The sequence below is a fragment of the Schistocerca cancellata genome, chromosome 9 (assembly GCF_023864275.1).
Source record: "Schistocerca cancellata isolate TAMUIC-IGC-003103 chromosome 9, iqSchCanc2.1, whole genome shotgun sequence".
NCBI lineage: Eukaryota > Metazoa > Arthropoda > Insecta > Orthoptera > Acrididae > Schistocerca > Schistocerca cancellata.
Window position 1 is genome coordinate 99,982,000 of NC_064634.1, and position 26,468 is coordinate 100,008,467.

The following is a 26,468-nucleotide window of genomic DNA, read 5'->3' on the forward strand; positions in this document are numbered from 1 at the left end:
TGCTGCTCACAGCTTGCTCCGCGAGCACGTATGTTGTGAAGCCCTGCTCTACATGTTCAGAAATGTAAAATTTTGCACACCACAAAAGGAAAAAAAACATAATATCCTATGACTATAATACCAGTGAGTCACTGTTGGAACTGACCAACTCATACAAATACCTAGGTGTAGCACTTTGTAGGGATATGAAATGGAATGATCACAAAAGTTCAGTCATGTAAAACAGGTGGTAGACTTTGGTTTATTGGTAGAATACAGGGGAAGTGCACTCAGTCTACAAAAGAGATTGCTTACAAATCACTCGTACAACCAGTTCTAGAATACTGATCAAGTGTGTGGGACCCGCACGAGACAGGACTAACAGGGGATATGGAATGTATACAGAGGAGGACAGCATGAATGGTCACAGACTTGTTTAATCCGTGAGAGAGTGTCACAGAGATACGGAAGGAACTGAACTGGCAGACTCTTGAAGACAGACGTATACTATCCCGAGAAAGTCTATTAACAAAGTTTCAAGAACAGGCTTTAAATGATTACTGTAGGGATATAGTATCACCCCTACATATCGCTCACAAAGGAATTATGAGGATAAGATTAGAATAATTACTGCACGCACAGAGGTACTTAAACAATCATTCTTCCAGCACTGCATATGTGAATGGAACAGAGAGAAACTCAAATAACTGGTTTCAGACTATCAATATAGATGTAGATATTTTCACACTTTTTGTGTAGATTTTTATTATCTAGATACAAGACCAAACAACTGTGCTTTATTAAGGGTGTGAAACTCATGGGCCACATGAGGCCCTTATAGATTATTGTGCAGTCTGCTCCACCAGTATGTTTGTAATTATTATATCATCTTCAGGCAGACACACTAAACACAACTAGTAGTGAATATTTTGGTAGGTAACTACTGCATGACAAGCCCAAAGAGTACAAAAGAGATTCCACTCAGATGATTTACAGACTCCTCCCTTCATAATGTGCTGCAGTCAGGTCCATGGAGCAACAGTGTTTGCTTTAAAAAAACAGAAGAGTGCACTGCTGTGCATTCAAGCACAAACAAATTATCAATCTTACTTTAAGTCTTCATCATTACGGTCTGTCATCACAGGTGTGTTGGTTAGTTCCTTAGGTATGCCTGACACATATTGGTATAAGCCCTTGTGACTACGAAATCACAATGTTTTCCCACTGGTGTCAAGATCAGCGTTCAAAACAGTTGTGGTACTGTGACTGCCTGCTGAACTGGTGTCCAGTAATAATTAATAAAGCAATTAACAATGAAGCTATTCCTCACGAATCGTGGTCATCTTCATTAATACAAATAAGTAAAACACTTGAACACGAATGGCCCTATAATATCCTTCTATGAAATATTTTTACTTCAGTGTGCCATTTCTACCACAGCCACTGATAATGCATGACACCTGAGTTCGTAGAAACACAGGTTAAAGAGAAAAACATTCGAAACATTCCCCTCTCTATCCTCCTACTCCTTGTAGGAACTGAGATTTTCTTTCTCCTTTTCCCACCTCATGTGTCACAGCTATATCAAAAGATTTTTGTCTTGTACAACATGATCTGTTTGGTGAGTTCTTAGAAGTAAAAGTCTAGACACAAGACTGTTTTTTGATGAAATGTGGTTACTGAATGTTTATCTTTCATGGCTGATATAATGAAACACTTACATAGCTGTCAATCTCCAAAAATCAGGAGATTCAGAATGATTGAAAACTGTAGCTCATTTTCAGTGCAAGCCCGAGACAACTGATGTCTTTTCGTAGGGCATTACATAGCTATATAAAGGCTATGAAAACACAGATGAAAATACTAGAACTACTAACAATGTTCATTCCATATGCCTTATCTGTAGTGTCAACTAGGTAACTGGTATTAGGTTGAGATGTTTTTTGGTTTTAAATAAAAAAAAAATATGACTGCTGTAAAACAGTGTCTGCCTTTCTGTTTTGAGACATACCCGTGCAAATTCTAAACAAAAGATTGCCAACTGGATATTGGGCATATTCTGAAATTCTGCCAAAACGTCTTCTTTGCTACAATTCAGGGTTAGTGTCTGCTCTTTCTCCTCATAAGATTTCACACATCAAATATATGCATGTTGAAAGTTAGCTGGTATTACATAGTTTTAGTGTAGCTATGTCATTACAGAAATCTGTAAAATTACCAAAATATTTAAGTCCAGCTATGTAGCTCATTAGTATTCAGTTACATTTCAATATCGAGTAACACTGGAACAATTACAAGAACATGTACAATACCTTTCTTCTTATGGATAAAAACAAAAATAGTATATTTTTCGCTACATATAAAACACTGAATCCAAATACTAAGTACATGACGAACAAGATAAACATGAAATAATCACTGATACAAAAATAAAGGCTTTCAGGGATTCAGGTAACAAAATAAAACTCATAACCATCCACTCTAAAAATTTATACCAATTATCAGAACACTGAATAATAAGTGACTTCAGTTAAGCACAACTCTGATTTGTATATCGATTAGAAACAGCTAATGAGAGGAGGATTCTGATCACTGGCCACAAAGGTGGAATACAGGTTGTCAAAACAAGTGTCTTACCTCTGACAATAATTACCTAACATTTGGGAAAATAATCGTATAGTCAGGAGGTGGAAGAAAAAGTGGAAATCTAGAGACTCCCTTCTAAATTGGGAGACATGGCATTGTATGCTCTTCCATGATTTAAATCAGAAAATTCAAGATAAAATCAGATCATTACGAACATGTTTGATCAAATTAAAGCACTCAAATGAAAGCTAGTTTCATGGAAACAGTATGAAAAAAATGCAGATTTAACGCACTTACTGACATGCAACATGAGCAAATCTAGTTCAAGTGAAACAAGATCAAACAAAGCGGAAAATAAGGGAAAGGTAACCACTTACCTATAGCAGAATGATGTGTGGAGCACAGAAATACATAACAGAAAACAGCATTTGCACTAGCTTTTGAACACTAGCTCTTTTTCTCCACACACACACACACACACACACACACACACACACACACACACACACACACACATTTTGATATGTCATGTGGCTGTGACTAGACTGCAGCCGGAGATGGTGGGTGGGTGAAGGGAAAGTCTTGTACCTGGGCTGATCACAAGGGAAAGACACATGGGGTGCAGGACAGGGAGTAGGACTGGAACTGGAATGTATAAGGGTATTTGGTAAGCTGGGTGGGCAGTGGAACACTACCATGGGGAATGCCGGTAGGATTTTGGGTAGGATATTCCTCATCTCAGGTCCTGATGAGAGGTAGTCGAACCCCTGGTGGAGGACATGGTTGAGCTTTTCAACGCCAGGGTGATACTAAGTGACCAGAGGAGCACTGGTCAGTAGCTGGCTAACAGGTTTACTGGTGCCAGAGGAGCGAATGGCATGAGAGATTCGTTTATTGATGAGCCGGATTGTTGGTCAATAAAGCCTCTGGGAAAGTTATCAGTATATTTCAACAACTCCAGCTTTCCACTGCGGATGCAGCATCCTCAGATGGCATGGCTATAAGGAAGAGCCTTTTTGACATGGAAAGGGCGACAGCCACCAAAGTGGCGATACTGTTGGTGGTTGGTGAACTTGATGTGGGCATATGTATTTATGGAAGCATCTGAGAGGTGGAGATCGAGATCACAGAGGGTGGCTCGATGAGTCGAGAGGATCAGTTGAAGCAGGTTTGGGAATAGATGTTAAGGTTATCAAGGGAAGAGCAAAGCTTGTTGTTCTCATGTGTCAAAATCTTGAAAATGTCCTCCTCCAGACTTCCCATAAATAAGTTGACATAGGGTGGTGCTATGTGAGTACCCATGGCAGTACCACAGATTTGTTTGTAGATTTGGCCTCCAAAAGTGAAATAATTGTTGGTCAGTATGTGGTTGACTAGAAGGATTAAGAAAGAGGTGGTGAGTTTGATACCATGATGTTGGGAAAGGTAGGGTTCCCCAGATGCAAGCCCAAAGATATGGGGGATGTTGGTGTACAAGGACATCACACCAGTGACCAACAAGGAGTCTGATGGTAATGGGACAGGAACTGTGGAAAGTCAGTGAAGGAAGTGAGCAATATCTTGCATGCAGTATGGGAAGTTGTGGACAACAGTTTGGAGGTGTTGGTCGGCAGAGGCAGAGGTTCGTGCTATGGGAGCACTGTATACAGCGACAATGGAACAACTAGTAGGGAGACCTGTGGGGTTGTTTTTGTGGAGTTTGGGAAGTAGATAAGAGGTAGGAGTGTGTGGGGTTGCTGATGTGAGAAGAGAGATGGATTCAGGTGTCAGGTTTTTGGATGGACCTACAGCCTTGAGAAACTGCTTGAGGGGGCTTCTGAGATGGTATCATTTGTACGCAGATGTGTTAGAAAGTTGGCAGAGATCATCAGCCAGGTAGTCACTATGATGCATGAGCACTGTGGTGAAGCTATTGTCTGTGGGATGGTGATAAGGTCTGGATTGTTTTTCAGGTTACAGATAGCATGTGTTCTGTAGAAGTGATGTTGGGTTCACCAGGGAAGGATTTAGGAAAGGAAGGTGAGGCCAGGTTAGAGGTGAGGAATTTTTGAATAATTACTAGGGGATTACTGGTTGGAAAGGGGGAGTATAACATGACGTGGGAAAAGGGTGAGATGATGATGATGACTGGTTGGAAAAGGGGAGTATAACATTTGGAGGTAGATTGGAACTGTTTTGTTCTGTATATGGTTTTGGTTGGCTGCTGTCAGTGTGTTGTGTCGCAAAGAAAAGTTTCCACTGCAATAAGAACTGGTAAAGGAAAGAATTTCCTTTAGAAGTCCAGCATGGCTGAAATTATGTTCGGGGCTAAAGGTAGAAAGAATTGAGACTTCTGCAGGGGTAAGAGTTTTTGGCAGAAAAATTAACAACAGTGTTACAGAATGAGTGTTTAGAAGTAGTGTGTTTCATGGACGTTTAGGACTAGTGTGTTTCATGGACGGTGGACGAAGTTTTTGGGGATGAGGAAGACAGAGTATGTCAGCAAGGCATGGTCAGGGAGCTATGAGAGGTTTATAACTGCCCTTTCTCTGAATGTTGATTTTTTAAATGTTTGTTATCAAGAATAAGATAGTAAAAGAGAGGAAGCAGGAGTGTAATGATGAGAGGAGGAATTAATATCAGTGGAGCCTATGTTGTTGGCCCACCTTTAACATGATGATGCATGACTGTGTTGTTGTTGTGGTCTTCAGTCCTGAGACTGGTTTGATGCAGCTCTCCATGCTACTCTATCCTGTGCAAGCTTCTTCATCTCCCAGTACCTACTGCAACCTACATCCTTCTGAATCTGCTTAGTGTATTCATCTCTTGGTCTCCCCCTACGATTTTTACCCTCCACACTGCCCTCCAATACTAAATTGGTGATCCCTTGATGCCTCAGAACATGTCCTACCAACCGATCCCTTCTTCTGGTCAAGTTGTGCCACAAACTTCTCTTCTCCCCAATCCTATTCAATACTTCCTCATTAGTTATGTGATCTACCCATCTAATCTTCAGCATTCTTCTGTAGCACCACATTTCGAAAGCTTCTATTCTCTTCTTGTCCAAACTATTTACCGTCCATGTTTCACTTCCATACATGGCTACACTCCATACAAATACTTTCAGAAACGACTTCCTGACACTTAAATCTATACTCGATGTTAACAAATTTTTCTTCTTCAGAAACGCTTTCCTTGCCATTGCCAGTCTACATTTTATATCCTCTCTACTTCGACCATCATCAGTTATTTTGCTCCCCAAATAGCAAAACTCCTTTACTACTTTAAGTGTCTCATTTCCTAATCTAATACCCTCAACATCGCCTGACTTAATTCGACTACATTCCATTATTCTCATTTTGTTTTTGTTGATGTTCATCTTATATCCTCCCTTCAAGACACCATCCATTCCGTTCAACTGCTCTTCCAAGTCCTTTGCTGTCTCTGACAGAATTACAATGTCATCGGCGAACCTCAAAGTTTTTATTTCTTCCCCATGGATTTTAATACCTACCCCGAATTTTTCTTTTGTTTCCTTTACTGCTTGCTCAATATACAGATTGAATAACATCGGGGAGAGGCTACAACCCTGTCTTACTCCCTTCCCAACCACTGCTTCCCTTTCATGCGCCTTGACTCTTATAACTGCCATCTGGTTTCTGTACAAATTGTAAATAGCCTTTCGCTCCCTGTATTTTACCCCTGCCACCTTTAGAATTTGAAAGAGAGTATTCCAGTCAACATTGTCAAAAGCTTTCTCTAAGTCTACAAATGCTAGAAACGTAGGTTTGCCTTTCCTTAATCTTTCTTCTAAGATAAGTCGTAAGGTCAGTATTGCCTCACGTGTTCCAGTATTTCTACGGAATCCAAACTGATCTTCCCCGAGGTCGGCTTCTACTAGTTTTTCCATTCGTCTGTAAAGAATTCGTGTTAGTATTTTGCAGTTGTGGCTTATTAAACTGATTGTTCGGTAATTTTCACATCTGTCAACACCTGCTTTCTTTGGGATTGGAATTATTATATTCTTCTTGAAGTCTGAGGGTATTTCGCCTGTTTCATACATCTTGCTCACCAGATGGTAGAGTTTTGTCAGGACTGGCTCTCCCAAGGCCGTCAGTAGTTCCAATGGAATGTTGTCTACTCCGGGGGCCTTGTTTCGACTCAGGGCTTTCAGTGCTCTGTCAAACTCTTCACGCAGTATCGTATCTCCCATTTCATCTTCATCTACATCCTCTTCCATTTCCATAATATTGTCCTCAAGTGCATCGCCCTTGTATAGACCCTCTATATACTCCTTCCACCTTTCTGCTTTCCCTTCTTTGCTTAGAACTGGGTTTCCATCTGAGCTCTTGATGTTCATATAAGTGGTTCTCTTATCTCCAAAAGTCTCTTTAATTTTCCTGTAGGCAGTATCTACCTTACCCCTAGCGAGATACGCCTCTACATCCTTACATTTGTCCTCTAGCCATCCCTGCTTAGCCATTTTGCACTTCCTGTCGATCTCATTTTTGAGACGTTTGTATTCCTTTTTGCCTGCTTCATTTACTGCATTTTTATATTTTCTCCTTTCATCAATTAAATTCAATATTTCTTCTGTTACCCAAGGATTTCTACTAGCCCTCATCTTTTTACCTACTTGATCCTCTGCTGCCTTCACTACTTCATCCCTCAAAGCTACCCATTCTTCTTCTACTGTATTTCTTTCCCCCATTCCTGTCAATTGTTCCCTTATGCTCTCCGTGAAACTCTGTAGAACCTCTGGTTTAGTCAGTTTATCCAGGTCCCATCTCCTTAAGTTCCCACCTTTTTGCAGTTTCTTCAGTTTTAATCTACAGGTCATAACCAACAGATTGTGGTCAGAGTCCACATCTGCCCCTGGAAATGTCTTACAATTTAAAACCTGGTTCCTAAATCTCTGTCTTACCATTATATAATCTATCTGATACCTTTTAGTGTCTCCAGGGTTCTTCCATGTATACAACCTTCTATCATGATTCTTAAACCAAGTGTTAGCTATGATTAAGTTGTGGTCTGTGCAAAATTCTACCAGGCGGCTTCCTCTTTAATTTCTTAGCCCCAATCCATAATCACCTACTACGTTTCCTTCTCTCCCTTTTCCTACACTCGAATTCCAGTCACCAATGACTATTAAATTTTCGTCACCCTTCACTGTCTGAATAATTTCTTTTATTTCATCATACATTTCTTCAATTTCTTCGTCATCTGCAGAGCTAGTTGGCATATAAACTTGTACTACTGTAGTAGGTGTGGGCTTCGTATCTATCTTGGCCACAATAATGCGTTCACTATGCTGTTTGTAGTAGCTTACCCGCATTCCTATTTTCCTATTCATTATTAAACCTACTCCTGCATTACCCCTATTTGACTTTGTGCATGACTATGGAAAGAAAACCAAAAGTTTGTGCATCAGACTTGACCTTGTAATTAAATGGTACTAAAGAAAAGACATCAGACTTTATTTTCTGGCTATGGAATGAGATAGGTTCATTCAAGGAACGTGCAATAAGCACTAAAGGCTGTGACAATGGCGGCTGATCCATTGCATCAGAGTATTAAGAATGACCGATAATGAATACTTGCTGAAAGACATTAAAAATAGTCAGATGAGGAAAAGGAATAAATTAAATAATAAGTACTAATTACAGTGTGTGTGTCTATATATACACACAATAAAAAACACACAAACACACACACAAATATCAAGCTTTCGCAACCCGTGGTTGCTTCATCAGGAAAGAGGGAAGGAGAGGGAAAGACAAAAGGATGTGGGTTTTAAGGGAGAGGGTAAGGAGTCATTCCAATCCTGGGAGCGGAAAGACTCACCTTAGGGGGAAAAAGGGACAGGTATACACTCACACACACACACACATATCCATCCACACATATACAGACACAAGCAGACATATCTCCCTTAAAACCCACATCCTTTCGTCTTTCCCTCTCCTTCCCTCTTTCCTGATGAAGCAACCATGGGTTGCGAAAGCTTGATGTTTGTGTGGTTTTTATTGTGTCTATCTACCTGCGCTTTCCCGTTTGGTAAGTATATGAGCGAGGTTTCTACGGCTGCCGCCACCTCTCGCATCCCAGTCTCCATCGTTCACAGTCATTCCAGTCTCCTTCATTAAGACCTCTCGCCGCCATTGTTTCGTTGACGTTGTCCTTCCAGCATCTTGCAGGTCTACCGTGCTTTCTTCTTCGATGTGGAGTCCATTGCCATACCCGTTTTGGCCATCTTGTGTCTGGCATACACTGTAAGAGACCATACCAGAGTAGGCACTTCCTTTCTATGTAGTCTAGGATTGTGCTTTTGACAGTCATAACCTCTCTGATCCTATCATTTCTAATATGATCAAGTCTGGAGTATCCACAACTCCGTCTCCAGAAATCCATCTCAACAGCCAGCAAGCGATCTTTCTGCCTCCGAGTTAGTTCCCACAACTCTGCACCATATGTTGTGATACTTTCAATAACTGTGTGGTAGATGGTATGTTTTGTTCTGCGCGTTATGTTTGTGTTCCAGAGAATACCATTTAGTTGTTTTATGGCTCGCTTGCCCTGGCCTATTTTATTGTTTACATAATCCATACTTCTACCATTGGAGAACAGTGGCACTTCAAAGTACTTAAAAGACACCCTTTAACAGTATCAGAACCGAGCCGTAAGTCGTTAACAGTATTTTCTCCCACTTTCAGATATTCTGTTTTAGATACGTTTATGACAAGACCTCATTTTTCATATTCTTCTTTTAATTTGCGGAGCATGTAATTTGCATCTTCCTCATCTCCAGCTACTAACACTTGGTCGTCAGCAAAAAATAGAGTGAACAAGGTCTCTTCATCTATAGGAACACTTGGTCGTCAGCAAAAAATAGAGTGAACAAGATCTCATCATCTATAGGGACACCCATTCCTCCGCATTTCCTTTTCCATGATTTTAGTGCCTCCTCCAGGTAGATCTTAAAGAGCGTAGGGGCAAGTGTGCATCCCTGGCGTAGTCCCTTTGTCACCTCAAACTCTTGAGATAGTTGATTTCTCACTTTAACCATTGCCATACAACCTTGGTAGAGGAGTCTGACAGCTTTCACATAGCTCAGTGACACACCATTATCAATTAAACTTGTCCATAGCTTGTTCTGTGGAACTGTGTCATAAGCTTTCTGGAGGTCTACAAAGACAAGGTGGGTTGAAAGGCCCCTTGCTGTCCTTTTCTCCACTAGGTTTTTGAGGAGTACAGGAGCAACCAGATCTGAATCTGGTTTGTTCTTCAGATTCAGTTATTTCTTCTTCTATCCTTCTTTTTAGGATACGGCCATGGACTCTTGCCATGGATAGCATCAAACAAATACATTAGTTTGCACAATTCCTCCTGTTGCCCTTCTTAAATATTGATGTAATTGTTGTCTTTTTCCACTCCTTTGGGGCTTGCACCTCCAAGGCATTTGTCAAAAATCATTGCCAATATCTCAAAGAGTTTTGATGGTGCTGCTTTAACCAGTTCTATATAAATTAATCCTGGACCTTGCAACTTTCTGTTTTTCATGGCATTAATTGCATTTTGGACTTCCTATGGGGTTATCAGTGGTATATTATAATTACTGATTTCAATGCCTGGTGGGTTCTCTCAGTGAGTGCAGCTCTGTTCTCAGTTAGTAGTCCTTGGTAGTGTTGTACCTATTCCTGCATGCTAATGAGGTTTATATTTGCTTTATCTTTATTCTGTGTTCTCATTGTTTCTAATACCTTCCAGGCTTTATTTGCTCGTATATTCCCCATGCTTTTTTCTATCTCTTCACCGGTTTTCTGCCAGGCTTCGTTTTTTGCCTTAATTATTGTTTTCTGTGCTTCTTTTCTCCACTCTCTGTATTCCAGCCAATCATTGTCTGATCTTGAGTTCAACCATTTATTATGAGCTTTCTTCTTACTTTCTACCTTCTCTTGTACTGAGTGGTTTCACCACTCATCACATATTCTATTACTCTTTTGGATTTCTTTTTTTCCCAGTGCTTCATAAGATGCGTTATGGATGGCTTCTTTTACCATCTCATACATCTTATCTGCAGAGGTTTCTTCAATGGCAGCAAGTTTTTCTGCTAGCCTTTGCTGGTACAAGAAGTGGGTGGAACTATGGTCAAAGCTTTGTAAATTATATTGAATATTATTGGCTTTCTCTGGTTCGGCTTCCACTTGAATTTCTGTGTCTTTGATGCACTTGAATAATATCTTAGACATTAGCACGAAATGGTCTGATCCGCACTCTGCACCTCTCATAGCCCTCACATCTTGTACTACTAGCTTTGTTGTTTGCTTTATTATGACAGTCTATAATGGACTTGAGGTTAACGCTTGGTTTCGTCCATGTGTATTTGCGGATGTCCTTATGCTTGAACCATCCATTCATAATTCTCAAGTCATTTTGCATGCAGAATTTTATCAATCTTTCACCATTATCATTTATGGTTTCTTCGCCATATTGTCCCACTATGTTGTCATTAGCTTTCCATCCTGTTTTGGCATTTAGGTATCCTAGTAAAATGACTTCTTTGTGATTCCCTATATTTTAAAGAGATCTTGTCAGTTGAGTGTAGAATAAGTCTTTCTTCGCTACATCAGCGACGTCGATTGGTGAATATTCATAACAATATAATTTAACTCAATCAATATGTTATTACATGAACCACCTTTTAGCCTATCTGTACATCCATCTAGGAGGAATGCTAGGAAACAAGAAAGTAAAAGATGATGCTGGGACACCAGCATTTGTCTTCCTTAAAACAAATCATGAATGAAATACAGTCACAGGATGAACTCCTTAGTAATTTATTAATCTTTGAGATCAGGAAGCTGTGGGGATAGAATTAAATACTGTATCATAGGTTGACCAGGGCAAGGGGAGAGGGGAATAGAGAGGTAGGCTTTTTCTTGGCTGTAGGTAGGTCCCCCATGTGGGCATAAGACAAGAGTAGCTGCAACAGCTTCCACAAAATGGTGCTGGGAATGCTGTTCCCAGTGATGAAAGGCAAGAGTTTCTATTGCAGTGATGGCAATCCTGCCTTATGCCCGCATGCGACAACCAACAGTACAAAAAAGAGCCTATCTCTCTGATCTCTCCCCCCCCCCCCCCACCCCTCCCCAAATCAACCACTCTCATCTCTCATGGCTCCATGTCTGCCAACCATGCCTTAATGACTTACTCCATCAACCCCCCTAAACCTAATTTCAACCATGTTGGGTTTGTAAATGACCATCTTTTGTTTGCTAGTTCTCTCTAGTGGAAACATTTCTTTGTCACATTCCTCCTCCCCCCACTGACCATTGACAACCGCCAACCAAAACCCCATAAGGAACTTGTTTAAAACAGTTCCAACCCTCCCTCCAACTGCGATTCTCCTCCTCTTCCACCCAGTCATCCCCCGGTAATCTTTCAGGAATTTCTCACTTCAAACCTGGTCTCACCTTCCTTTCCTAAATCTCTTCCCAGTGAATCCAACATAATTCCTATAGAACCCTTGCTATCTGTAAACTGAAAAACAATCCAGACCTTATCATCCTTCTTGCAGACAAAGGCTTCAATTAGTGGTCATGAATCATAGTGACTATCTGGCTGATGGTCCCTACAAACTTTTCAACACCTCTGCATACAAACCTTACGACCATGACCCCATCTCAGAAGTCCATCATGATCTCAAGCAGCTTCTCAAGGCTGCAGTTCCATTCCAAAACCTAATACCTGAATCCATCTCCCTCCACACACCAGCAATCCCACACATTCCTACTTTTTACCTACTTTCCATACTCCACAAACCCAACACCACAGGTCTCCCTACTACTTGTCCCACTGTGGCTGCGTACAATGTTCCTTTGTCACAACCTCCGACTCCTCTGCTGACCAACACCTCCAAACTATTGCCCACAACCTCCCATACTACAGACAAGATATTGCTCACTTCCTTTACTGCCTCTCTACACTTCCTGTTTCATTACCACCAGAATCCTTGTTGGTCACTGTTGATGTGAAGTCCTTGTACACCAACATCCCCATACGTTTATTGTGTTTCATCCATGGAATGTTCTCCCAGCAGTATGTCAGTTTACGAGACTGGAGCCGCTACTCCTCAGTTTGCATCACAAGGGTTAAGTGCACCCTGCTTGCTAATAACGCTCGGCAGACCAGATGGTCACCCACCGCTAGTCCAGCGTGACAGCACTTAACTTCGGTAATCTGATGGGAATTGGTGTTACCACTGCGGGAAGGCCACGGGTTTTTTTTTTTATTTATGAGGCACACTGAAAAGCAAAGTGTATGCTAACAATCCTCACACAATAGTCAACCTTAAACAGAACACTGTTAGAGAAATTAACATCACGCCTGAAGAATTACAGAGTGTTGCTGGTAATGTCATCTCACAAAATCAGTGATGCCTAGCTGCCCATGGCCACTACCTCCAGCATCTGATATAAATAGGTAACTACACAGTTTTTAACATTACTATTTGTATTCTTTTTTAGTTTGTTCACTGTTACTTTAATGTCAGGTGTGAGGCATACCTTTTTTATGTGGCACACCTTGTATGTCAGCTATGCTGCAGTTACCGTACAACAATTCTATGTGGGAATTACGAGTAACCAACTGCCTACCTGCATGAATGGCCCACTGCCAAACTGTGGTGAACTGCAACCTTGGAACATCCAGTTGCCGCACATTATGCGTACCACAACACAAATGACTTCAACAGCTGCTTCACTATGCAGACCATTCAGATACTCCCTTACTGCGCAGTTTTCTCTGAACTACGCAGATAGGAATTGTCTCTCCAACACTTCCTGTGCTCTTACAATCTCCCTGGCCTACACCTCTGCTAACCAGTTCCCCCTGACTTTTCCCTTCTCTCTTCAGTCTACACCACTCCTGCTCTGTCCAGATCATGCAATGTCTTCTCCCATCACTCTTCCTCTTCGTACAGCTCTTTTTGCTGTACCCTCTGTATTCTTATTTTCTTGTCGTGTGGCTGCAGTGACACCTGTCCAAAAACCTGCCTCTTTCCTGCTACCACTACTTGTGTCCTTGCGTACTCCCTCCATCAGTTTAGGCAACTACTTTCAATAATCACATATCAATAGTCACTCTTGCCGTGGCCATGGGAGTGTGCGTTTGAGTATCTGTGTGGGTGCGTGGGTGCTATTGCTAGAAAAAGTACTAGTGCCCAAAAGCTAGTAAAAATGCTGTTTTCTGCTGAATGTTTCTATGCTCCATGCATTGATCCATTATAGGTGAATGGTGGCCTTTCCTTTATTTTATGTACTGCTCCATCCAGGAATTTTGGTTATCGTTGGGCATCACATGAAACAAACGCATAAAAAATGTTGAACCTCAAAAAGGTTGAATCTTGATATTCAAATTTTAAATTACTGGAAAACTAGTTTTCTTTGTTCTCTTCAATTTACACAATAAACATTGTAACAGTGCCTAATGAAAAGCATATGGTGGTAATTGAGTTCATTGTGATTCAGATCTGGTCATAAAATTTTGTGAGGATGACATACCTGCATTTCATAAATATATGCCAGCCTGATTTGAAAATACAGGAAAATCTGTGTATGATATTATTTCCATGTATGGAAGTACTTATCGATGGGAGCAGCTATTTTCAATTATGAAAGGAAATAAATCTGTGATTTCAGACATTTTAAAAGTAATTACTGCTAGTATGCTTTCTTTCAAAATAGGGAACATATTGGCAGGAAATAGATGTCAAGTGTCAGGAAGAAAATATTAATATAAGCGTTGTTATTGCGATTTGTTCTATAATTTTCTAAATAAATTTACATTTATGTGAAAACTGATTCTGAAGTCTCTCTCTCTCTCTCTCTCTCTCTCTCTCTCTCTCTCTCTGTGTGTGTGTGTGTGTGTGTGTGTGTGTGTGTGTGTGTGTGTGTGTGTGTGAGTGTGTGTGTGTGTGTCCTCTAAATTTAATCCTTGTTCATTTGGTCACACATGTCAGCTTTTGTGCTAGACACACTTGTTCTTTTATGAAACTACAGGAGTTTAGTTCTGCCTTAACGAACCATTCATAGATTGAGGACTGATCTTCAATGCCATACACCTGCTCACACATTTTCAAGTGTAGTTTTGCACTGGCTTTTTTGCCCGTGTGCTATATTCCAGATAGAAATTCTGTAGTCTGAAACAATGCATATCAGGGCTATGGAAATTGAACCGTAGAATCATTATAGGAGACATTTCTTTGTTTAAGGTAACTTTTTAATTTTTATCAGATGACAAGCCCATAGTAAGTTAAAATATGTTCTTGTTATAACTTCAAGTTGAACAAATATATTTCAAGGAAGATGCAATACATCAAAGTCGGAGATCAAGTAAACAGAGTAAGACGTGTGTACACTTCAACAGTCGAATCATAACTGAGTCCAAATCTAGCGGCCACTGCCTGGCTGGCCGCTTAGGTGGCGCTGCTGCTGCATGGCTGGCAGGCAGTGCCACATGTAGAGGACGCGCGTAACTGTGCGGCGGCACTTTGAAAGATTGGCGAGTCACAACACTTTTCTCCCCTTTGAATTTTTTGGACAGGTCTTGATGGAGGTGGCCTGTAGATTGCTAATGTCCATAGGTGTTGTTTGACTGGCCGTAAAGTCTCGAGGAGGAGGCTTCCCATATGGACGGAAGTGTCCCCGATGATAACGGGTAGAGATGACAGGAGACGTGGGGGTCGAATCTGCTGGGGCCCCGTGCACCAATCTGCCCATTGCGGCAAGTCCGGTTGTTATAACAGGAGACATGGGCGACGTGTCCGCGTTCGTAGGAGAAGGAGGCGAGTAGAGATGCTCCGACAGATGATGGTCATCTGATTCCTGCATGGGCATGTCTCCTGGTGGAGTCAGTTCTTGTGCTGGCACCGAGATGATGATGAGAGGACTGCGTTGTGAGTAATGAGAGATTCCAGTATCCTGAGCATCAGGTAGAGCCGAAGGTGGTGAGCGGCATCCGCACAGGCGTTGCCGGCACACGAGGCCGAAGCTGGTCCGAATGACGCACTGCAACACCTGTGTCCGTCTGGATTTCATACAGGCGTTGGCCACAGTATCATAAGATGCGGCCAGGACTCCCTTTTGGCCACCTGCCATATCCCCTTACCCATGCAAGGTCATCGGCGGTGAACTGGCCAAGCGAAGGCACACGCGGCCGTGAGCTGGAAGGCCGCAGAAGATGAAGTAGCGTGCGGGTCTGTCGGCCATGTAAGAGCTAAGCCGGTCTGTGGTCGCCCATGGGGGTGAAACGGTAAGAAGCCAGAAATTGGAGAAGCGCATCATCAGCAGAAGAAGTAAGGAGTTTCCTCATCTGAGCCTTAAATGTGCGGACCGCAGGCAGTGACCATGTGTGCGATTCCAGAGTCGATGCCAGGCCAGTGCACATGACAGCACACCAGGGATTCTGTGCGAGAGATGCCCCAGTGCCCTTCGTGAAGGAGGCGCAAGACCGAAGCACGCAAAGATGCAGGTACCACAACACGCGGGGAAGCATTGTTGGTGGAAAGGAGGATAACACCGACCCTAGCCGTGAGGCAGTAACGCAAAGCGCAGTAGTTCCGCAACGGATCAGAAGTCTTAGCGGATGGACGATCTGGCCAACCCTTCTGAATACAGCGTAAAACCCGGGAGAGGGTAGGGTCAGAACCCATAGCAGCCAGCAGCTGCCAGCGGATTCCAGGTGATGGGGAACCCGTCCACAACCTGCTGCTTGGCAACATCCAGGTGGAAACACAAAAGTTCGTCCCTATTGAACGCCAGATAGGGCCAATGGGAAGGCGACACAGTGCATCAGCATTTGCATGTTGAGCCGTCGGCTGGAAATGAATCTCATAATTGAAACGAGACAAGTAAAGAGCCCAATGCTTGAGGCGGTGTGCAGCCTTGTCGGGAAGTGATGTTGATGGATGAAACAAGGAAACAAGTGGTTTGTGATCCGTAACAAGATGAAATTTGGATCCATAGAGAAAAACACCAAACTTATGAAGAGCATAAATGATGGCCAAAGCTTCTTTTTCAATTTCAGAATACTTTTGTTGGGCATCCGTGAGCGTTTTGGAGGCATAAACAATGGATTGTTCAGAACCGTCAGAAAAACGGTGCGCAAGGACTGCACCAACCCCGTATTGAGAGGCGTCCGGGGCAAGAACAAGATGTTGGCCAGGTCGATAAGTAGCCAGGCACGGGGCCTGTTTCAGCATAGTCTTCAATTTCTGGAAAGCCGCATCGCGTGACGCAGACCAGTGAAAGGGCAAGTTTTTATGCAACAGGCGATGCAATGGCTGAGCCACCGAAGCAGCAGACGGTATAAACTTTTGATAGTATGCTATTTTCCCCAAGAAGGCCTGCAGTTCCTTAACACATGTAGGGCGAGGAAGGGCATCGATCGCAGCAACAATTTGCTGAAGTGGACGAATACCATCCCGAGAGAGTTGAAACCCCAATTACGTGATAGATGCCTGAAAAAAATTTTGATTTCTGAAGATTACACTTAAGACCGGCAGTCTGTAAGACATGAAAAAGTGTGCGGAGATTTTGGAGATGTTCGACAGTGGTGGAGCCCGTGACAACAATGTCGTCCTGGAAATTTATACACCCAGGGACAGTGAGCAATAATTGTTCCAAGAATCGCTGAATGAGAGCAGGGGCGCTGGCAACCCCGAATGGCAATCGTTGGTATTGATTGAGGCCAAAAGGCATGTTAAGGACCAGAAACCGCCGGGAAGCAGCATCGAGAGGAAATTGATGATAAGCTTCTGACAGGTCTAGTTTAGAAAAATACTGGCCTCCAGCAAGTTTAGTGAACAATTCTTCAGGCCGAGGCATAGGGTAAGTGTTGATAAGGCATTGAGCATTTACAGTGGCTTTAAAATCGCAACAGCGACGAATATCACCATTTGGCTTAGCAACGACGACGACAGGAGAGGATCACTCACTGGAAGTGACAGGAAGCAAGACCCCTGAAGCAGTGAGACGATCCCGCTCCCGTTTGACCTGATCACGAAGGGCCACAGGAATGGGCCGAGCCCGAAAAAAACTTAGGCCGAGCAGTGGGTTTGAGCATGATACGAGTTTCAAAGTCGTTTGCATGGCCTAACCCAGGAGAAAAAAGGGACAAAAATGTCGTCGACAAGGAATCCAATAGAGCATAAGGAAAAGCATCAGAGACGATACTGACAGAGTCATCTATGGAGAACCCAAAAGGCACCGAAACCAAAAAGATTCTCCGCGTTACTATGGTCGACCACAAACATGGGAACAGTGTGAATGACAGATTTGTAAGATAACTCAGCATCAAATTGTCCCAAGAGAGAAATCTTCTGTTGATTGTAAGTCCGTAATTGCCTAGTGACAGGTGACAGGATAGGAGAACCCAACTGAAGATACATCTGAGAATTGATGATAGGGGCAGCAGAACCAGTATCCACCTGCAATCGAACATCTTGACCAAGTATTTGGACAGTGAGGAATAACTTCCCCGAAAGGGAAAAAGTACAATTGACAGACAACACACAATCAGAATCAGCGTCATGTTCATAAACATCATGTATGCGGTCGGATTTGCAAACGGATGACACATGACCCATTTTTTGCATTTGTGACACACGGCCCAACGTTGTGGACAATCTTCTTGTGAATGTTTCGTAAAACACTGCGGACATGAAGGAAGTTGCTGTGGGTTTTGCTGCAGTTTCTTAGGTTTGTTTACGGTTAGGCCGAGGCTGCGCTTGGGAGCGTACTGCGGCCACATCGGCTAGCGGGGACACGCCACACGCTTCGTCAACATTACACAGAGGTTGTATTTCCCTGATGTTACCCCATGCCTCTATTTGCGCTCCAGCAGCACGAGAAACTTCAAAAGACTGAGTGAATGGATAGGACTTCATCAAGAGTCTGATTTGCCAACTGAACGGCACGTTGCCTAACTTCTTTGTCGGGCGCCGAACGGATAATAGCATCCCGTACCATGGAATCGGCGTAGGATTCTTTGTGAACTTCAGTAACAAACTGACACTTTCTACTGAGGCTGTGAAGTTCAGCAGCCCAAGCGCGATAGGATTGATTCGGTTGTTTTTGACAATGATACATGCCATAAGTAGAATTACTGTCCTTGGCAGATTTCTATAATGAAAGAAATCTGCCAAGGACAATACTTCTACTTATGGCATGTATCGGTTGGAAAAATGCACCGATGATGACTGATATCAGTCAAAATCGATTTGCAACAAGATAAATAAATTATGTTTCTGCAACTGGTTGCTACATTCTTTATAATTTTATATTCCATGGTTGCTGCACAGAAAGGGAATCTTACGGAGCCCAACATTCATATATACAACAGCAAAATCGTTATTTTGCCTCATATGCAATGGTTAATGAAATGGATTCACATTCTGGAGGAACAGGGTTCAAGTCCCATCTAATGATCCAGACTTATGTTTCTTGTGGTTTCCCTAAATTGTTTAAGACAAATGTCAATAATGTTCCTTTGAAAATGGTATGGCCAATTTCCCTTCCAATCCCAGTAATACCCCTCCCAATCCTAATAACATTGAAGCTAGAGCTCAGCTTTAAATGCAATGTGACTTTTTAAACTTTCCTAACCACCACATTCATTATCAGTCTTAACGTAAGTTTATCAGCTGATGCTCCACTCCAGTCACATTTAATGTTCTTGGCAACTTAGCAGTATGGAGTAGAGTTATTCAGGTCAACTTTTCATCTTCTCAAATCTCAATTCTGTACACATATGAACACAAAATAAGAACTCTTTAAATTTTGCTACATACTACAGTGACCTTGCTGATATACATCTTAATTGGTTCTTGTACTGGAAGGAGCATATAGTTGAGACATTGAACAGTTGACAAGCACATGCACAAAACTGAAAATGTTGCTAAACTTTTGGACAATGTCCTTCTCAAAGTTAACTAAAGAAATGACACACACACACACACACACACACACACACACACAAATGAAGAAAAACTACATCATCCCATCATGCCAGTCTGAAACAGGGAACGGATTGTGTTGAATGGAGTGAGTGAGAGGAGCAAGGAGATGGGGAGGAGAAGGGATGGTTGATGGTTAGTGTTTAACGACCCGTCGACAACGAGGTCATTAGAGATGGAGCGCAAGCTCGTGTTAGGGAAGGATTGGGAAGGAAATCGGCTGTGCCCTTTCAAAGGAACCATCCCGGCATTTGCCTGAAACGATTTAGGGAAATCATGGAAAACCTAAATCAGAATGGCCGGAGACGGGATTGAACCGTCATCCTCCCGAATGCGAGTCCAGTGTGCTAACCACTGCGCCACCTCACTCGGTGAGGAGAAGGGATGACTGGAGGGAAGGGTGGCTAACGGCTTAGAGGGTGAGGTGGCAAGGGAACTGCATAGAAATGTGGCAGCAATAAATTCCCTCTAGTGCAGACTGGGGAAGGTGTCTGTGGGACACAATGAAGAGCACTGTGTTAAATGTTGACTCGGGTATCCTTTTGCAAGGAACCATCCCAGCATTTATGCTAATCAACTTCAGGAAACAGAAAACCTACATCTTGACGACCAAGCAGGAACCTGAATAGCTGTTCTCCTGAATGCAAGTCCATTGTGCTGAGTGCTGCAACACTTCAATCACCCCTGGCACAAATTTTCATGTGTCATTCAATTTTGTGGTTGCTATGCTTTGTCAAGCTCTATGTTTGTCAGTGAAAGATCATGTCTTGGGTAAAACCAATACACCAAGTTTTTGTGCAGTTTCTTTTCATGTCAGTTTATTTCACACAACTTTTTTTGTACGAGTTACAATAATGAGCTAACTCCAAGCCCTCCACACGACACCCAAATGGCACCAGTGGGCAGGAGGTGTCAAGTCAGCTGCTCATCTTTGCGAGTTCCGCTTGGCCGGATAAGAGAGCTTGTTTTTCATGTAAAATCCACAGCACAGTCAGCATCAGCAATTATATATACTTTGAAGCATTTTCTTCATGCTTCATGCTCACCTTCCGAGGCGTACAGCATTGTTGAATTCTGTAGCTCGTTTCTTAATTATTTTTTTTTTACTAACAGTCATCAACCAAAGTTATAAAAACAAAACTATTCCACAGATAAAGCCAACACCTAACTTACGTTATTGGACTGCATATACCAACATAACAAGAACAAAATTTCTCTGTGCCAGGCTGATAACTTCTTGCCTCAACCATGTAAAAGCAGATATCCAACCAACTTCCCACTGAAAAATTTATGGAATAGAGGAACAACATCCGCCACTGACAGATTTATGCAGCTGAAGAACATCATGTCAAAAAAGTATTGCATCAATAATCGATATCTTTGCAAAGGCAGAATTTTTAACTTAAATGCACAGCAGAAAACAAAAATCTAAATATTGTACTATTTGCATTATTGTGACAAAGTCTTACTTGTAGGTCTTGTAGATTGCCTATAAGCTGCAAAACTGCTTGATTTTTTGGTTACAAGAAAAAAGAAAATACTCTGTAAAAGCTGTAGAACTGTAAGAAAAGGAAATCTTGTTAATTGTTCTGCTTGCTGAAAAATTGCCTGCTCTGTGGTGTGAAGCCTGAAATTTTATGAAAACGATACGGCACTAATAAAGTAAACATTTTTTTAAATTTTATTTTATTTTTTATTTTTTTACTGTAACCCATAAAGCAAACAAGCAACAAGAATGGTACATTAGCACTTGAAAATATGCAAGATACCAACAACCATTATAGCTTAACACACTGTTACGGATAAAGTACAATTCTTCCAGAAATGTGCACTTACCTCTTCCTTGTCAGGAGACGTGCCCTCAACTAATTTTCCATCTCCCTTATTCTGCAGTAAACGATGAACAAAATTGTCTCCTACATAATCCCAAACACGATTGTTCCCCAGTTGCATTGCATAGCAGTGCTGAGTTTGCTGATAATGCCTACAAAAGAAGAAAGACATAATGCTAAGCAAAATTATGCAAATCACTCATGCAGAGATGAAGACAATTCAAAGCAGCTTCATATACAGGCTCTTCTATTAAGAGTAGAAAAGTTATAAGCAAATTAAAATGTCTTTATATTTTCATAAATACAAAAAATTACTGAATAGACTATGCCAGCCAGTCCTGTGGTTGAGTGTGTCTATGACAAGGGAGATAGAGACACTACCAGCAATAGGGGGAAGGCTGTCCTAATGAGTGACAGTACACAAACTACTGCATAAACAGTGACACTGTGAATCATGTGGTGAAGGTGAGCTACAGCACCAAAACAATATGCAATTAAAACTATCCAGCACTGGCCAGCAGTGCTGAATTATTGTGGAAATTAAAATAATGAAGGAACATTTTAATATACATCTGCATTTGTGCTGCACAGCAGTGCTTCTCATCAACATAAGTATGGCTGTGAAGACAATCACGGCAATGTATTTTCCAGAGAACAGCTACAACTAATCGCCGCAATATATAACAAAAAACAGGACATGTTTTGCCATCACAGTACGAGAAAAAAAGCTGCTATGACATGGCAGATGTGAAACCAACATGCTGAAGTTCAGATTTATAAAATAATATGTGAAGTGCAGAAACAGCATCACTGAAAGGAATAACAGGAGACAGCATATCATCGCGCAGAATAATGTGGTGAACTGTTACGAGCGCAGGGATGATGACAAAGAAACAGACTAATTATAAGTTATTGATAAAATATATGAAAGAGGATGACAGTCTCACAGTCTTGGAAGATTTAAACAGGACAATACTACAGAGTAATAAAGTTAGAATCATAGGAGAAAGTGGGTACAATGAAATAAAAATGAGAAGTATTGCACCACCAATCTGAACCTGCATGCATCTAAATTGCTAGCTAGAATAATACATGGTAGAACAAATATTTTAGAAGTAGAGCACAACGATTTGTTACAATTTGGAAAAGGTGAAGAGATCAGATAAGTAATTATGTTCTTCTACACTACATCATTAAGATGCTCCCATTTATAGCCCTTTTGCAGGTAAAATGTTCCTCCGCTTCAGACCCACAAAAACTGCAGGATAAGTAAAGAACTTCCTTTCAAATGTATTCCTCTCCTGAATCAGATGCGCTGCCTTCCAACTGGCAGCACACAACGAGCTCCGGGTGCTCACATAACACGTGACACAGCAGTATCACAAGGGAAAGTGCTAGAGGGGACAATGTTTTCATTTATGCTAAGTAGAGTGTTTAGAGATTTCCAAAGTGGATGCACAAAAGCAAAAGAAACCATTTTCAGATGCTGAGGAATTGCAAAGCACAGGAAATCCTGAGGCAGCCCTTAAGAGCAAAAAAGTGAAATCTGGAAGATGAGCTGGGTTGTAAGAAGTCTTAATTCCGCTACGGCTGCTCCCGTTACTCGAAGTGGATTGAAGTGCAAGCAAAGGCTTCCAAAACTGTGAACAATGTCACAGCATAAAATTATACTATGCCTCCAGGATGTCTCCCAGTGTTTAAGGCACATGCTGGAATCATTTGTCAAAAAGTCAGCGATGGGGCTGAAATGGTGAACAAGGGTAACATTAGACTTGGAGAAATTGTGTCCTAGCAGGGCTGACAGCATGATATAAAACTGTGACACACTGAATGCAGATGAAGTTATACTATTTTTCAAACACATGCCTGACAAGTCTTGGGAAGTCGGGCAAATCGAGAATGGAGACACTGAAATTGCTCATCATTAGTTAAAGCGGCATATCTCTCCATATCTCTCATTTCAAACCTGTGCATAAACAGCTGTGCAAATACATTAAACAGAAATGATCCCAGCTAAAAAGTGTATAATTTCTGTAGACATGACTGACAGATTTTGCTCACAAAATAGTCTAAGAGAACTGCACGATTGGGCTGTTTAGCCAATACTGCTGATCAGCTGAACAACATTTCACTGTAAAACACACAACTTGATTCTTCCTGTCAATATGATCAGCAAACTACATCTTACTGGTCAAACAACTACAAACTTTCTGCAACTATGGATGCTGTTAAACCTCAAATCATTGAAAGCTATTTTCATAAGGTCAGAGTTTCTGGAGGTGAATGTGCAAGAAATTTATTTTAGTGTACAAGGCTGATTGGATATATTTTTCTGTCATAGACTTCTGGAGGAGTAAAAGTCATTGCCAATGATCATGAGAAAAAAGACTAGTTGGGAGTTCAGGAAACACTCTCCAATATCATCTTTCAAGTTTTTGTTTTGTTGATGATGTAACAAAATCTTTGCTGCTGGACAAAAATGGAATAGTAGGCGATGAAACAGTAGATAGCAGCAATTAGTATCATGAGAAACAGAAGGTGGAAGAGGTAAATGATGAGAAGAATTTAAACTTAAGCTTTCATTTCCTTCTTAAAAAAGTGTGAGAAGTGAAGAATAGGAGAAAAGAAACATAGCGACTAAAAGTAGGTATAAAGGTCTAGAAGAGGGGCCAATGAACATTTACTAATTATTCAAGAATAATAACGCATTTAAAATTCAAATTTTTACACTTATATAAGCATGACAGAATCTCGCAGTTTTTTGATACACCTACTTTGTTAGCTTTATATTTAAAATGTGAATTTCTCTATGCTACTTATAACACTACATAAAATTACTTACTCAAATGCGTGACCCTGAACGTATCTTCCACACCCCACATGCCCACATATAAGGCATATCCACAATGAATCTGCTGACCGGCACTCGAGGCAACGGTTGTCAGCCACTAATTCTGGTGTCTGCACATACCGACACACGGGGCAACTGAAACCATGAGACGTAAATAATGTAATGATAATCAAAATACTTTTGAATGAGTGGAAATATATACATACCCTCTTTACCAGACACTAAGATGACTCTGAATATAATGTGACGGCTTTTTTATGAGGTTCCTTCAGAAATTGTTACTAACATATTATACAAATTTATAAATTATGGATTGCAGCAATCAGTCATCCTTTTTTAGATTTTATTACGCAAATCCAGATTTCGGCTAGTGGCTACCCATTCTCAGTGCACTATTTTGTATTCTCGATGCGTGTAAGTCCCTGTTGTCCGGGCGTCAGTCATATTTCCTTGAATATCGTAAACAGTTGTGGCATTTTCTTAGATAGATTATATGAGTATTCAAAGAAATGTGACTGATGCCCAAACAAACGGGGACTTACATGCAACGAGAGTAGAAAATAGTGCACTGAGCATGGCTAGCCACTAGCCAAAATCTGGATTTGCGTAATAAAATCTAAAAAAAGGATGACTGATTGCTGCACTCTGTAATTTATAAGCCGCGTAACAGTCGCTGAGTGCACCCCACTTTCCGAATGGAAAGTAACCTGATATTATACAAATGGTTGTATTGTTATAAAGTATCAAAAGATCTGCCTGAAAAAGTTAACACTATCTATCGTAAACAGTTGTGGCGTTTTCTCAGATAGATTATATGATGCTCATAGGGAAGTAGGTTTTCATCAAAAGCCACGGGAAATTGCTGAACTAGTGTTGTTCTGTGTCGTTACACAAGCTCCACCCCTAATCATCATCGCCCATCAGCTTTTCTTTGAATTCTGCAACACGTGCACTTGGAAAATTCCACTTTATCTCCTGTGTCTTAACTTAGATAATTTACTGAGTAATCACAAAGCTTTAATTGCACTTCTCAGACACTTACTGAACAATCTTTTGCTCCAATTCATGAAACCTCCCCTATTTATTTATTTATTCTAGTAGGAAAAATACAATACATGGTAATTAACGTCACAAACAATTATCAAGCTACAGTGCTCTTGATATGAATCTTGCAACAACTGCACCCGATGTTGAAGCAGAAGACAGGGCATTGTTGAATGCCTAATAGGTGCTCCAAGGTTTGTGGTTCCCACAATCATAGTTGGTGGTATCCATAGGGAAATGCCTTTTCCAATGGTTACTCCTGGGTCTTCTAACTTCAGAATGATGATGGCTGAGTGACCTCCACACAATCTAATTCATGGCCAGGTGGGAGGGTTTCCACAGAGAGGGGCCATGCAGAGATATTCTCAAGTTGATTGATCCACAATTGTTTCTGTGCTGTAGCTGCTGTTGTTTCCAAGACTGAAGTTGTCTTGAGGGAACTACTTCTGGGTCTCAACCTTGGGGCTGCTGGAAAGTGTACATGTAGTGGATAGTTTCTTCACAACGAAAATCTGGTGGCATTATGCCGACGAGCTGGTGGGGTTTTAAAAGTGGCTTGGGCTTCAGACGACCTGTAATAAGACTACATATTTCATTTAGCACCTTGTCAACTAAGTTTGTACCAGACTGGGCAGATTTACTTTGCAGCACTGTAACATGTTGCTAGTGCTGTCATTCTTGGAGTTTGTGGTTGAAAACCACGCCTGCTGCTAGTGATCTTGTGAAGGATATTATTTCTGGCTTCCATCTTCATTCTCACATTCCCAGAATAATGCTTGTAGGCCAGAATATGATCTAGAGTGACTCCCAGATGTTTTGGATGATTCATATTTACTAACTGTATCCCCTGCCATGTGAAGCCAAGTTTGCGACATGCCTGATTGTGATTAAGATGAAATACACATGGTTGTGTTTTAGTGGGATGTGACCAAAGTTGTTTATTACAGTAATAGGCACTCCGCTCCCTGAATGCACATGTCAGGGAGATTTCAACATCTTCAAAAGATTTTCCTCGACAACTGATGCCGGATCATAAGCATAAAGGAAACTCCTTGTGTTCACCAGAAGTGGTTTGTGTAAATGATAAAGATCCCTGGTGAAAGAACACTTCCTTGTGGTAGGCCATTTTGTTGACATCTCCATTGACTATGCTGACTCTGGAAGTCCACATAAAATCTTCTCT

General features: G+C 41.4%; 1 protein-coding gene across 2 annotated transcripts in view; it reads right to left on the minus strand.

Moving 5' to 3' along the window:
* Window positions 1-26,468, minus strand: part of LOC126101631 (BRCA1-associated protein) — a 144,327-nt gene that overhangs the window by 20,325 nt on the left and 97,534 nt on the right. For both annotated transcript variants that reach the window (XM_049912317.1, XM_049912316.1), the window contains exons 6-7: window positions 24,233-24,376; window positions 21,395-21,542 (exon numbers count right to left, since the gene is read on the minus strand). In XM_049912317.1, the coding sequence (XP_049768274.1) occupies window positions 21,395-21,542; window positions 24,233-24,376 (292 nt within the window). The remainder of the gene's footprint in view (window positions 1-21,394; window positions 21,543-24,232; window positions 24,377-26,468) is intronic.